Genomic DNA, 13,801 nt, shown 5'->3' with positions numbered 1-13,801 from the left:
ATGACAGCTAGTGCTCAAATCCCCATTCTCACGCCTGGTTGCATAGCTAGCTAACTTCTTTGAAATAAGCAAAGGAACAATACCCATCACACCACGTAGCTCCAGGAGCAAAAGGTTGAATATGGGCATTCAGCACAGACCAACAACTAGCACAGCACTGGGGGGAAATATTTGAGTTAAATGACGGGATTCAGTCTACAACAGGCAGTGGTGACCACCAACTTGGATGACTTTTAAAGAGTATTAGACAAATTCATGGAGGAGAAGGCTCTCTATAGCTACTAATCTTACTAATATTCAGGGCTGTCTTAACCCAGGGGTGCAAGGGATGTAGGGCACCCAGGCGCCAAATTCTGGGGGGTGCCAGGTGCCCGCCAATGAAGCCACTTAAGCTCTAAGCTATCTACCTGTTATGAAATAATAAATAATTTTGATCAAGCTAGAAAAACAAAATACATATATACCTAGGTATTACCGAAAGGTATACCTACTGTTTCCCTAAAGGACTTTCGACTTTGTGCGCTCATTTACCAAAGATGCTTGTCATTCACAACAGCGGCGCTTGACTCAACAACAGCGCTTATCAGACTCAACAATGGCAATTGTCATTCTCAATGGCGCTGTGCATGCAAAATTAACTCGTACATCATAATAAAAGTTAATTTGGGGGCTAAACTAAATTTGAAGGCGCTGGGCGGATCTTTGCACCCCGGCGGCGCATATGCTAAAGACTGCACTGGATATGTTCTGTCTCCACTGTTGGAGAGCGCATGCCTCTAAATCCCAGTCGCTGGGAGGGAAGAGGTGCTGTTGTGCACTCAGGTCCTGTGGATTTCTTATAGGCATCTGGTTGGCCACTGTGAGAACAGAATTCTGGACTAAATGAGCTGCTGCCTGATCCAGCAGCCTCCTCTTGCGTCCTTATTCTTCTTATGAATTCTTAGGAGAAAATGGAGGACATGGAGTAGCAGATGCAGAAGTGGGGGTTCCAAGGGATTGAGAGTGGGGAGAACAGGATCCCAGGAAAAGGGTTCTGGGAAACAGAGGTTTGGATAAGCATATCTCCCAGCTCCTTTGTTACAACCCATCTTTACAGTGACACTTCCATACATATTTCCACCATTTGGAGGGCATTTTACTAGTAAGTTATAAGGCATTAAAATATCAATTATTGGAAGGTAATAGCTTTATGTTCTCTTATGTAGCTCCAACATAAATGTCAGCGTTAAGAAATGATATTTCATTCTGGGACTAACAAATCAGGGACTTAGTGTACGGGGGAGAAATGATTGGAACTACTTGAAAGCTGCCTGAACCAGAGAAACTGCGAACATATTTATATTCTTACGACGGAAGAGGGGAAAATACACCCCTGGGCATGTTTTAAGTGTCCTCCGTCTTTTGGATAAATGGTGATGCTAAACAAAAAACAAAAAAAGGGAAAGGGGGGAAATGAAAAGATGACCTTACAATAATAACCTCATGATCCAACTGTGACTGAGCTTTCCAACATACCGAAATCATTTGCAATATGTTCCGAGTGGAAATTTTTATGCTGCTTTATAATTCATCTGCTTCCTTATGGACCTGAACAAAAAAGGGCAGGATTTCCTTCCCTCTCTTTCCAAATGGTGTCTCTCATGTAGAATTGCCGGGGCGCTCTCTGGGGTTCATGCAACCTTGCCTTGCCTTCACTCTCAAGAGGCAGTACGCCTCAGAATATCAGCTGCTGGAAAACACAAGTGGGCAAGTATTGCTGCTTGTGGACTTCCCAGAAGCATCTGGTTGGTCAACATGGGAACAGGATGCTGGGCTACAAGGGTCATTGACTGTGAGGCTCTCCTGATGTGGTGTAGTGGTTAAGAGCAGTGGACTCATAATCTGGTGAACCGGGTTTGATTCCCTGCTCCTCCACATGCAGCTGTTGGGTGACCTTGGGCCATTCACACTTCTTTGAAGTCTCTCAGCCTCACTCACCTCACAGAGTGTTTGTTGTGGGGGAGGAGGGGAAAGGAGGTTGATAGCCGCTTTGAGACTCCTTAGGGTAGTGATAAAGTGGGATATCAAATCCAAACTCTTCTCTTCTAATGGAACCAGGAGTACTGGAACCTGCTACGCAAAGTCCTAGACCTATGGAGTGCCTGGTTTGTTCCCCGAGTACCCAGTGTCTGACACCAGGTCAGGACTAGGCATGAAACCTTTCAACAGAATTTGAAGCTCAGGACACACCATATGATGTTATGCACACTATAGGGATGCAAGAGGAAACCATGTTGCTAGGACAGGATTTCTGATCCATCCTGCATCTGGAAACAGTTGTGCCATGAACTGGCCCTCCACATTGATGGAGTGTATGGCTATCAGTGGCTACTAGCCATTATGACTAGGTTCTGCCTTCACTGTTGGAGGCAGTATGCCCCTGAACACCAGTTCCTGGAAATCACATCATATCCACTCATATCCTGTTTGTAAGGTTCTTATGGATATCCTGTTGAAAAGAGGCTTGACTCTCCTTGCTGTGGACTAGAAGAGATAGGGAACCTCTGGTCCTCTATATGTTAATGGACTCCCAACTCTCATCAGCCCCAACCAGCAATGGTCAGGGATGATAGCAGTTGTAGCCGAACAACATCTGGAGGTCCACAAGTCCACTACAGTGGTACTTCGGATTAAGAACTTAATTTGTTCTGGAGGTCCGTTCTTAACCTGAAACTGTTCTTAACCTGAGGTACCACTCTAGCTAATGGGGCCTCTCGCTGCCGCCGCGCCGCTGCCGCATGATTTCTGTTCTCATCCTGATACAAAGTTCTTAACCCGAGGTACTATTTCTGGGTTAGTGGGGTCTGTAACCTGAAGCATCTGTAACCTGAAGCGTCTGTAACCCAATGTACCACTGCACAGTATTCCTGTCCTGGGATAGACAATACTAAGCTACATGGACCTGGCTTTGACCTGGCAGCTCCCTATGTTCCTTAGCTAATAAACAGCCACTTTGAACTGGAGGAACAGCAAGGTTTCCTCATGTTAGTCATGCATTTCCCAACTGAATAGTTGGCCATGGTGCAAGCTTTATTACATTGCAGAGTCCAGCTTAGTGCAAGCTTCATTACCGGCTTAGTGCGCTGCTTACTGCAAGCAAACTTGCCTCTCTCACATCACTTAGTGCAAACTTTCCTATATAGCTGTGTCCGACTTTAGCAGGAGCTATGTCTCTGGAGGTTTTCCTCCTGAAGGGTCATAGTTCCATCACAGGACTGACAAAAGGATCAGAGTGGCACAGAATGCATAAACATTTGATGTAACCTATGGGTCACAATAAACATAGGACTCTAGCATAAGGCATGGAAAAGCAGCAGCCTCAGGTTACAGATTCCAAGTGCCTTGAAGGATAGCAGGGTTGGGAGAAAAAGCACAGCATACTTTTGGGCAAGAGAATCCATTGTTCTTCTCTTTTGTTCTTTGACACCCTGGTTTCCTTTGAGAGGAACTGGGGAGACAGAAATTTAAAGTATAAATAAATAAATAAGCAAACAAACTCACTAGAGAATCCACAGCCATAAGCCTCATGGAAAGGAATAGGCTTTCTTCCCATTTCAATGATGTTATAGCTAGAGAATTGCCTTCTGATCAAGTGTGTGTGTGTGTGTGTGTGTGTGTGTGTGTGTGGTGCAGGAATGTCAGAGAAGTCTGGTGAAAATGGAGCAGAAATTGCCAATGTTAATTTATTTGTCCCACGTCCAGAATGGAAATTGACCCAGCAAAAAATTATCAGTATTTGCTGTTATTTTTTCTTTCAGTCCACAAAATGGTACATTACTTCCCCTCCCCCATTTGCGCTGAAATGAATGGGGTGGAATCATGTAATGACAACCTAATTTAGTTAATTAATTGTGTACATTACATAAGTCACATACTTTTGTCACAGTGGACAGCAAGACAAATAACATAGTTTTTGACTGAAGACGAACTGTGGAACGGAAACAGAGCTGCAAGCTGTATGCAGGACAGAATGCAAAGCAAGGCCTTTCTACATCCTTTATATGGTGGGGGCACCAACCAGATTTCCTGCATCAAAATGTTTTGAGCCTGCCCTTGGCTTAGGAAGGAGATTGGAGGTTGGGCATAAAGGTCAGAGCTACTCATGTTCTCACAATTTGCACTAATAAGCTCTTTTGGCCCACAATGTTGGAGCAACATAAAAAGAGAGAATTAGCTTCCTTAAACCCACCTTTACTTCTGGCCCTTCATGTTTTTGTTCTTGGTCATTGAGAAACAGCCTTTTGCAACATCCACCCATGTACTCCAGGTGTTGGTTTGGAAATGGCTGTCCCTTTTCTCACAAGTGGGATGTGTTTAGTATGTTCCAGCCAAGCAGAGCAAATCCATTTCCCTCCCTGATATTCCCTTAATATATACTCCTGTGTTTTCTGTCCCACACGGTTGTCCTGGAATTCTGTGTGCGCTTAGAACAGCTGCTTGTTTCCTCCTTGCTACGCTTCACTGATGCGTGGAGTGACAACTCTATGGAGTTTGTAATGAGCTTCATGGTCCCTTGACTCTGATCATAAATTTGATTGCTAAATAATCATCCATCTATTTACTTGCTGCATCCAATGAACATGCCTTGTAGAGATAAATAATGGTGTTGCATCGCTGTGTTTCTTCCTCCAAGGAACTCAGAGCAATCTCTTGGGTTCCCAAGCAATTCCTCACCCAAACACTGATGAGGCTCAGATCTGCTGATCTTCAGGGGATGGAATTGCATCAGAGTGCCTTCAAATTGCTCATTGTTGAGGGCCAGTAGGAGTACTTAAAGCAGGGGTGGGCAACCCAGAGGCTACTTCCAGCCTCCCAAGCCACCGGAAGTTGCCTGTCAGGGACCCCCTCTGTCCTACTCCTGATCCAGTTAGGAAATGAAGCCCTCTTCTATTTTGAGAAGATCTTCAAAGAGCAAGAAGACAGTAGGATCTTTTCTTCCACTTTAGTGATAAGTACCACAGCGCTACGATCAGTGACCTGCCTGCTCTGTAAGACTAAAAGGCAGTATTTACACACACACACACACACCCCAGCACTAGGATAGGGAGAAATGCTTCCTTTTGATTCTTAAAAAGCATGCAGACAACACTTAGAATCATAGAATCATAAAGTTGGAAGAGACCACAAGGGCCATAGAGTCCAACCCCCTGCCAAGCAGGAAACACCATTAGAGCACTCCTGACATATGGTTGTCAACTCCTTGGCAGCAAATTCCACTGTCGAACAGCTCTTACTGTCAGGAAGTTCTTCCTAATGTTTAGGTGGAATCTTCTTTCTTGTAGTTTGGATCCATTGCTCCGTGTCCGCTTCTCTGGAGCAGCAGAAAACAACCAGGTTGGTGATGCCTGGCTGAAACTCATACCCCAATCTGTGTTTTTAGTACCTCCATTATTACACTGTGTGACCCATAATGGGGGCACTTCCATGATTCAGGCTGGCAGCCTGGCTGAACCTGTTGAATTCTCAAAGAACTTGCTGAACTCACAACAGAACAGCAAATGAACTGAAGGCCTCTGACGGGGCTGAGGAAACTTTTTTAGCCTGAGGGCTCCACTTCTTTGTGGCCAACCTTCCAGAAGCCACATGCCAGCTTTGGACACATCTAAAAGCAAACATGGTAAGAGCAATGGATGTGACTCTTGCTCACGTTCTATCCATGTAAAAGTCACACACATACACACACAAACAAACAAACAAACAAACAAAAAACCTCCAGGGCTGACCCAAGACATTTTGGCACCTGAGGCAAAACACAAATTGTGCTCCCTTACCACCCAGCCAGGGAAGAAGGGGCAAGTGAAGATCTACATCAGGAGATATGATCACTGTAGGAAGCTCTGCCAGTGACTGAGGCCTTTGTGAAAAAAGCCCCACCCTTAAGGATGTTAGAAAATTCCAATGAAAACAGAAACAGGATCTGAAAGTGCCAATGCTCACTAATTCATCCCACCTTCAGAACAAAAATCAATCCAGTAAATACAATCAGTATCCTCTGTTGTTGTTGTTGTTGCTTTCAGTTTGCAAATGATACTACAGTTTTCCCCTGTTTGCACCGTGTTTCCTTTGCAATGAAATGAACATAGTGGAAAAATATAATGACAACATAGCTTACACAATTTGTGCAATTAATTACATAAGTTGTGCAATTTTGCCACAGCAGATAGTCAGACAAAGAACATAGCTTTTGGCAGGTGAACTGCAGTGAATGGAAACAGCGCTGCTGAATACAGGAGGGAATGGAAAATGTTTCCCTCTTACATCCATACTCATGCCACCACATACACTCAGTGTGGTAATCACAACCCACGCACCACCAAATCCCTCCATCAAAGGTTCACCAAAATTATTCCCCCTGCTCAGCTTTTTCACAGGCCACTTTACCTTACATTCCCACTGAAGCACCAATAAACACAGTATAATTATAAGCTGCCTAGATGGAGTGGCCGCAAAATGTTAGCTGCTCAAAGTTCTTTGGAAGAAGAGCAGGATATAAGTGGAATGAATCAAGCCAAAGAAACACACAGCTGTTTGGCCTAAGAATTTTTCTGGCAGGCGGGTGAGATCAGATGTGGCAATCCTAACCCCACAGCCCATTGTGTACTATGAAAACTTCTGTCCAATATATCCTAGCAGAACGAGCCTCCATGTAATTTAATCAGAAGAATGAGCTGGAAATGTTTGCAAGAGCTAATGTTTGCCCTTCTGAAGGTTGGAGATTTGGTTTTAATTAAATTACAAGTGCTCCTTGTTAATATAACCAACGAAACATTTATTCTTTGGCCCCAATTCTTTTTCTCCTGCACGCAAGATCTATGCCCAGTTCCTCAAGCAAACAACCAAGTCTTTTGGGGGGCTCAGCCCTACCATCTCAGGCAAAAAAACACAGAAGTAGTTTTAAAGAGTAACAATCACTCCATAATTTAGTTCATGCTTGTATTTTTCATCATGGGTTGGAAGCACCATTTGGAATTTCTCCTTCAGCAGTCAAAATGTTTTAGGTCATTCCTCAGCTTCTCCTTTTAGCTGCTGATCTGAGATACACATATACAGCCGAACCCATCTGCAGTGTCATAACACTTTAATCAGTCATGGCTTCCCAAAGTTCAAAGTCCTGGGAACTGTAGTTCCTTAAGGGTGTTTTGAGTTGTTAGAAGACCTTTATTCCCCTCACAAAGTTACAATTCCCAGAGTCGCCTGTGAAGAGGAATTGTAGTTCTGTGAAGGGAACAGAGATCGCCTAAAAACTCTCAGCACTGCTAACAAACTATACTTCCCAGGATGTGGGGAAGCCTTAGCTGTTCAAAGCTATATGGTCTTGATGACATCATCACGTTGGCTACAAGTAGTTGGAATTGAATTCTGATTTTGTGTGGGTCTTTTAGAAAGAAAGAAAGAAAGAAAGAAAGAAAGAAAGAAAGAAAGAAAGAAAGAAAGAAAGGCACCTGCATGGATAGTATATAAAGAAGGATGAAAGAGGTGCAAACAAAATTTGTTTTCCAAGCAAGCATCACAGTACCTTGTAGAGGCCATGGCTGCATCCGCAGTAAGTGCTTTCCATGGTGTAGCTCCTCTGCACTCCTATTTCCCGCCAAACCACCACGCGGGCTGTCGAGTCACGTGACTTCTCTACCAGGAAGCTGCAGCTGCTCATGAGAAATACAGGAGCTACTTTGTCCAAGATCTTTGGCAGGGTCTGCAACACATACACACACACAATAAATCTATAATCCTTTAAATGTGTTCATCATTGGATAAACCTACCACATTTTATCTACCTTTCCATCCACTTTTTTCCCCTCCAAGCAGCTCCAAATAGCACCTGTGGCTTCTTCCCCTCTCCTCCAGTTTATCCTCACAACAGCCCTGTAAGGTAGGTTAAGCTAAGAGACAGTGACTGGTCCAAGGTCACATCATGGCTGGGTGGGGATTTGGACCCTGCTTTCCTAGGTTCTAGTTAACCACAACACCACACTGTCTACGACAGTGCATGTATGAAACCTGTGATGAAGTGGTTAAGGGAATGTGGTGTCATCTGGGATACCTCCCAAGTTTAAATCTGGGAACTGGTCATAGCTCAGTGGTAGAACATCTTCTTGGCTTGTAGAGGTCCTAGGTTCAATCCCCAGCTTCTTCAGGTAGAGCTGGGAATGTCCCCTGTCTTAAAACCTGCAGGGTGGGTGACTTCCTGCCAGTGTAGGTAATACTGAACGTGGTGGACTAATGATCTGACTTGATATAAGGCAGCTTCCAATATTCTTCTCTCATCTCAGTGATGAACCCATTGGATGTCCTTATGCAAACCAGTATCTCTTGACCTCAGTCTTTGTCCATCTGTATTGGTTGTTGCAGGATTGTTGCAACCCTCTGTTCAGCAACTGGTTTTCCTGGATGACTACTCTGAGCATGACGGTATCTCGGTCCTGCCCCCCGCTTTCCACATACAGCTAGCCGAGTAGCTTGCCAGTAAATACTTCTTCCCAGGTACTCCATTCTACATATCTCTTTTCAGTTTCAGACTGACAACTAAAGAAACAGGCAGCAGCACTCAAGAAACCAGTTTTGGTCCAGAGGCTTCACGTTGCTGACTGATCCCCCTGCTGTAAGAATTGCTAAAAAATTGCAATCGTTTTAAAAACGAATGAAATACAAAAACAAAGGAGCTCCATTGGCTTCAGTCATTTTATTTATAGGAATGAATGGGAATTCAAATGAAGGAGTCCCAAATGTGTTTCAATAGCGCTGCTGGAACAGCCTGTACAGGCCACAAGAAAGGTTACAGAGAGGAGAAGGAAAAGAGCAATTAGGCTGTGAGGGGGGGACCTTTTTAATTGCTTCTAAATAGGGAGCTTTTTGTCCTATCTATCTGAAATTTGGTAGATCTGGGTGAGGAGCATAATGCTTTAAAAATTCATGCCAGCAGGATGAAAATAAATCACAAGCAACAGAAGACAGGCTAGATCTCCCACTGAAATCGTTGGAAAATAACACTGAATGGAAGTTACATAAACCAATTATCTGGTTCTGAATTAGTAGGAGCAGAATAAAAGAGTAATGGGATGTACTAAACATTTAATAATGAAAATGTATGGCATAACTAACCAGGAAAAAACCATTTTCTTACACATCTCTGAGAGTTGAAGAGATAATGTACAGGAAACACTTCAAACATATAGGGAAAATACCATAAATTATATGATTGATGTGATTGGATTTATTGGACTTGTATATAGCTTTATATTCTGTACACACACACCCCAGCATACATATACACATATATGAACAATTTATTATATATATGATGCAATAAAACAAATTTAAACAATACACAATATCATTAGAATAACCATTGTAAGCACATGTGTATGTGCGCGCGCAAGCGAGCACACACACACACACACACACACACACTAAAGCCCAGACTAAGAAACTGTGACAGCACTATCATTAAAGCTGTCCATATGCCAAATGCCCTGAATTCATTCATTCATTCATTCAAGGATTTATATCTCTCCCTTCTAATGCAATGCATTACTCAGGTCAGCTTTCAGCAATTAAAATATCACAATTCTTCATAAAACAACAGGACCAATCATGTAATGCAGTATAAAATAGAGGAAGGTTCAGGAAGGGGGGGGGGGGACAGAATTCATCTGCTTGGAAAAGCAAAGCTCTCCAGGAAGAATTTTGAAAGTCTTAACCAAATCATCAGAAGTAGAGGCCTAGATGCACTGCATGGGGTAAGGTGTTCCACAACGCCATTACCAAAAAGGTCACAAACCTTTATGGGGGCAGGCACTGAGAAGGGCATATGCACCAAAGCCACATTAACAGCAAACCTTTAAAACACAATGCTACCACTTTACACAGCCACATAACCTCCAAGTGTCCTGATTTTCCATGGATGGTCCCAGAATTGTGAAAGCCTTTATGTATTTGGTTTTAAATGTATTGCAAAGGCCTTTGTATCTTACGTAGTTTTGTATCTGTAAGTCATTTCAAGGCTTTTTGTGTGTGGAAGAGGTTAATGCACATTCAAGTATTTATAATCTGCACTTCATAAGAGTAGAGGCACACGACACACAAGATTACAATATCAGTAAAAACATCGGCGCTCTAAATCATTGCATCACACTGACTCTCAACATTCCGGAACACAGCAAAGCAACTTTAGAAGGCTTCTGAGTTGGGCTTTCTTGCTGGTCTGAGAAACCAGGAGACTCTGCTTTGCCTTGGTCCTCCTCTGCCACACACAAACCAGCTTAACAGGTGTCCAGTCTGAGCCCCCGCTGGATGAAAAGCAAACACAGGAACCATTCCCCAAGGCATGCAAATGCCTGCTAGTATCACTCAGAATGCCCCTAGACCAGCCGAGCCAACCTGGTAGCCACCCCAGATGAGGTTGATGAGAATGGTCTGGTCGCCATTTCCATGCTGGACTAGATGGGCTGTGGGTCTGATCCAATAGGGATTTTCTTAAATTATTAGTAAGGTGGAGAGTACCTAATATGGATTCATGATATGGAGCTATTCTGATTTTCTTGTGAATTGCAACTAGAGATCAGCTGCGTCCTCCCCAAATCTCTGTGTATCTGCCTCTAATTTAAACACACACAAATAAATACTTTGTGCAAAACTGCTAGACTTTATACACTAAATGTTCTTCTGGAGAAAACGGTTACAATATCTATTACGGGGCAACTTCAGCTCTGATATACACCTTCTTTCTTTACCTGAGCAAATATCGCCACCTATGGTTCCAAGAGGGAACAGGATTCTTTTCACAGATGAATTGTGCTTGTTTGCTTTCACATTTCATTATCATTGGTTGGTAGATTACCTGATGCTCTATTATTATTATTATTATTATTATTATTATTATTATTAGCCTGCAGCTAATATTGTTGGCTGACGGTGAAAGACTCTAACGCACTGCTTGGAAGAAACACACACAGATCCATGTGCATTTGTTGTTGTTTTTTTGGCATTACTTACTGACAAAACAACAGGCATCCAGGCACATTGACATGGATCCTCTTACAAACACACTGCAAAGGCATGCTCAAGGTGTCGTTCAAGAGAAACAGAATAAATGCTATAATAATAAATAATAAATTTTATTTATATCCTGCCCTCCCCAGCCGAAGCTGGGCTTAGAGCGGCTAACGACAATAAAAGTAACACAGCATTCTAAAATCAATTCATTCTAAAATCAATTCAAAATCAAATTACCGGTAATGGCAATCACTGGGCTAGAGTACTGTGAGGACATTGCCAAAACAAGAGGAAATGCAACACACACACAAAAGAGAGGATGGAAGAGGATGCTGGTTTGCCCATCACTTGCATATGCTAATTTGTTTTGAAATGGATGCAATAGTTTAAATGGAAATGCAATGCCTCTCACCCTAGTGGAGAAGACTGTGACCAGGCAATGGCCCATGTGCCTTCTCAGTCTTCTGTCCAAACGCTGTTAACTGTGGTTGGGCAACTTCAAGGTCCCTACCCCTTATTCTTCTTAGGATTATTTTAACTGGACTTGTACCAGACAGCCCTTCAAATAAGAGAAATATCCTGTGTGAAGTTGAACACAGGACCAGCCTAATTTTAAGCCTTTGATTCTCTCATCCAGGCAGGTCAAAGCTGGGCAAATCTCCTGTTTCGTCCCCATAGTTTGCTTAGGAAAACATTCACCAGCAGCTTAAGCTGATCCTGGAGCCTAACAGGCAAGGCCAGCCCAATCACTATGCAAATGCACAGTATCATAATGTGCATATGTCAATCATCCCCAGTCACCAAGCATTCAATAACCCAGTGTAGAGGAGGAGTCAAATGATAGCCATAAATGCATGAGCCAGTTCTCTGCCTTGTACTAGCTGGGCAGCCTGAATTGTCTATGTTGTGTGTGTTTTTCTCTTGCAGTTCTGGCTGGACAGCTAGCTGATCACAGAAAAGGGCTTCCCTTGCTCCTATATCAACTTGAACCAAAAAATCTGCAAGTGAAGCTTTTTTGGCAGCAGGAAAAAAATAAGCATGGACAGCTGCTCATACCTGCAGATAACAAAAGCAATGGGGACTTAGGAGAGGGTGGAATCTGGCAATGCTAAATTCCCACCTTAGCTCTTTAGATGCCTCGAGTTCCTTAAACAACATGTTTCAAAGACTGTTGGGATGCTCTTGAGGGTTTCAAACAGTGAGCCACTCCCAGCCCTGCCTGGGAATACTGAGGATTGAACCAGGGACCTTCTGTATGTGAAGCAGATGCTCTACCACTGAGCTACCATGGTTTTGTTTAGTATAAAGGAATTGTTGGAGACTTTTAGTTCGTAGAAACTTGCCTTGGGCTTGGTGCAGTGATCACTGTGGTCCATGGCTTGAGCAGAGTGGGATGTTCTAAAGACACTCACCAACTTCCTCTCCCCTAGTTGCCATTCAGACAACATACACACAAATGCCCCCAAAACATCAGACCCACTCAAGCATCATCTGAAGGTCTGAGAATTTTCTTCTTGTCCTTGCCCAACCCAACGAAGGGATGATGAAAAATATATATGCAAATTCCCCAGCTCGATTCAGCTCCTTAAGACAATGGAAATTGTCTTTATAATCAACCTTTTTTATTTTAATTAAATAAAAAGGCTGGTAGGTAAGTGGAACATAAGTGTGTGGAGTGCTCATTTGTAAACATTAGCAAATACGAATTTAATATTCTGTTTGTTGTAACCGTGTTTCTCAGGTCTCAAGCTAATGGTTCTTTCCTCTCTGTTTATTTTCTCATTAATTATCTTTTAATTGTACATTTCCAACAAAAAACAAAAAACCAATTCCAACCAACCCCATACCAATAAACAAACAGATCTATTTGTAACAATGTGCCAAAATGACTGTTAAGGACAACTTTTCCTTTCTGTTTTCCTCAGATATCTCCAAGGAGGTCATTTAAAGCTAAAGAAGACTCACCTACAAAACCAACATTCCAGGAGCTCAAGGAAAGTTACATGGAATTTGCGAGCCCACACACTAAACCCTGTCCCTGGAGCCTACACCCCCCCCCCCCAGAAATGAGACAGGACAACAATGTATGGGTTTAAATTAGGCCACAACTTTGTTGAATTTCAGGTGTAGGAACCTTGGCTTAGGCCTTGGCAGGTATCCCTCTCAACCCAACAGGGGCTGAGGATGTGCAGGGTAGTCAGGTGCAATGGGAGGGGACTGTAAAGCGTGAACTTACACAGCATGCCCTCCCACTTCACCAAAGCCGGGCGTTTGACCTATATGCCAGTGCTCTAGGGCCAGTGATTCCCGCAATCAACCCTTTAATGGGCCCTGCAAAGGCCGCAGCGTGGGGGTGCATGAAGATATTACCCCCATCTCGAAGATCGACTATAGGATACTGACCAAGACCTAAAAACCACCAAAGTTGTGACGAATTGCTACGGGGAAGGCAAAACCTGCCAATGCAGGGAAATTCCTTCCCGGTTCTGAATACAGCAACCATCTCACGACCATAGCAGCGCCCGCTGACCTAGGAAGCAAGAGCTTAGCTTGCAAAAGGAGACCGTGTTATATTTTTAAGGAGGGTTGAGTGGGTGAATCTAGCAGGAAAACAAAGTGAGTCTGGTCCGAAGAGCATCGGCCCACACCCCACCCCCAGCTGGCAGCTCATTGTCCTGCCAAGATGTGGGTGGGACAACGGCCACTCTGCAGCAAGGTGGGTGGCACCTGGCCAGGTAAGCCCATGCGGTGTCGCAAACCCTGCCCACCT

At 43.5% G+C, this 13,801-nt stretch overlaps 1 protein-coding gene across 2 annotated transcripts in view; it reads right to left on the bottom strand.

Moving 5' to 3' along the window:
* Window positions 1-13,801, bottom strand: part of AGBL1 (AGBL carboxypeptidase 1) — a 402,258-nt gene that overhangs the window by 164,027 nt on the left and 224,430 nt on the right. For both annotated transcript variants that reach the window (XM_083475009.1, XM_083475010.1), the window contains exon 21: window positions 7,556-7,732. In XM_083475009.1, coding sequence (XP_083331135.1) covers window positions 7,556-7,732 — 177 coding nt within the window. The remainder of the gene's footprint in view (window positions 1-7,555; window positions 7,733-13,801) is intronic.

Source organism: Podarcis liolepis (genome assembly GCF_965112155.1).
Source record: "Podarcis liolepis genome assembly, chromosome: 14".
NCBI lineage: Eukaryota > Metazoa > Chordata > Lepidosauria > Squamata > Lacertidae > Podarcis > Podarcis liolepis.
The sequence above is the reverse complement of the archived record's forward strand: the minus strand, read 5'-3'. Positions and strand labels throughout refer to the sequence as shown.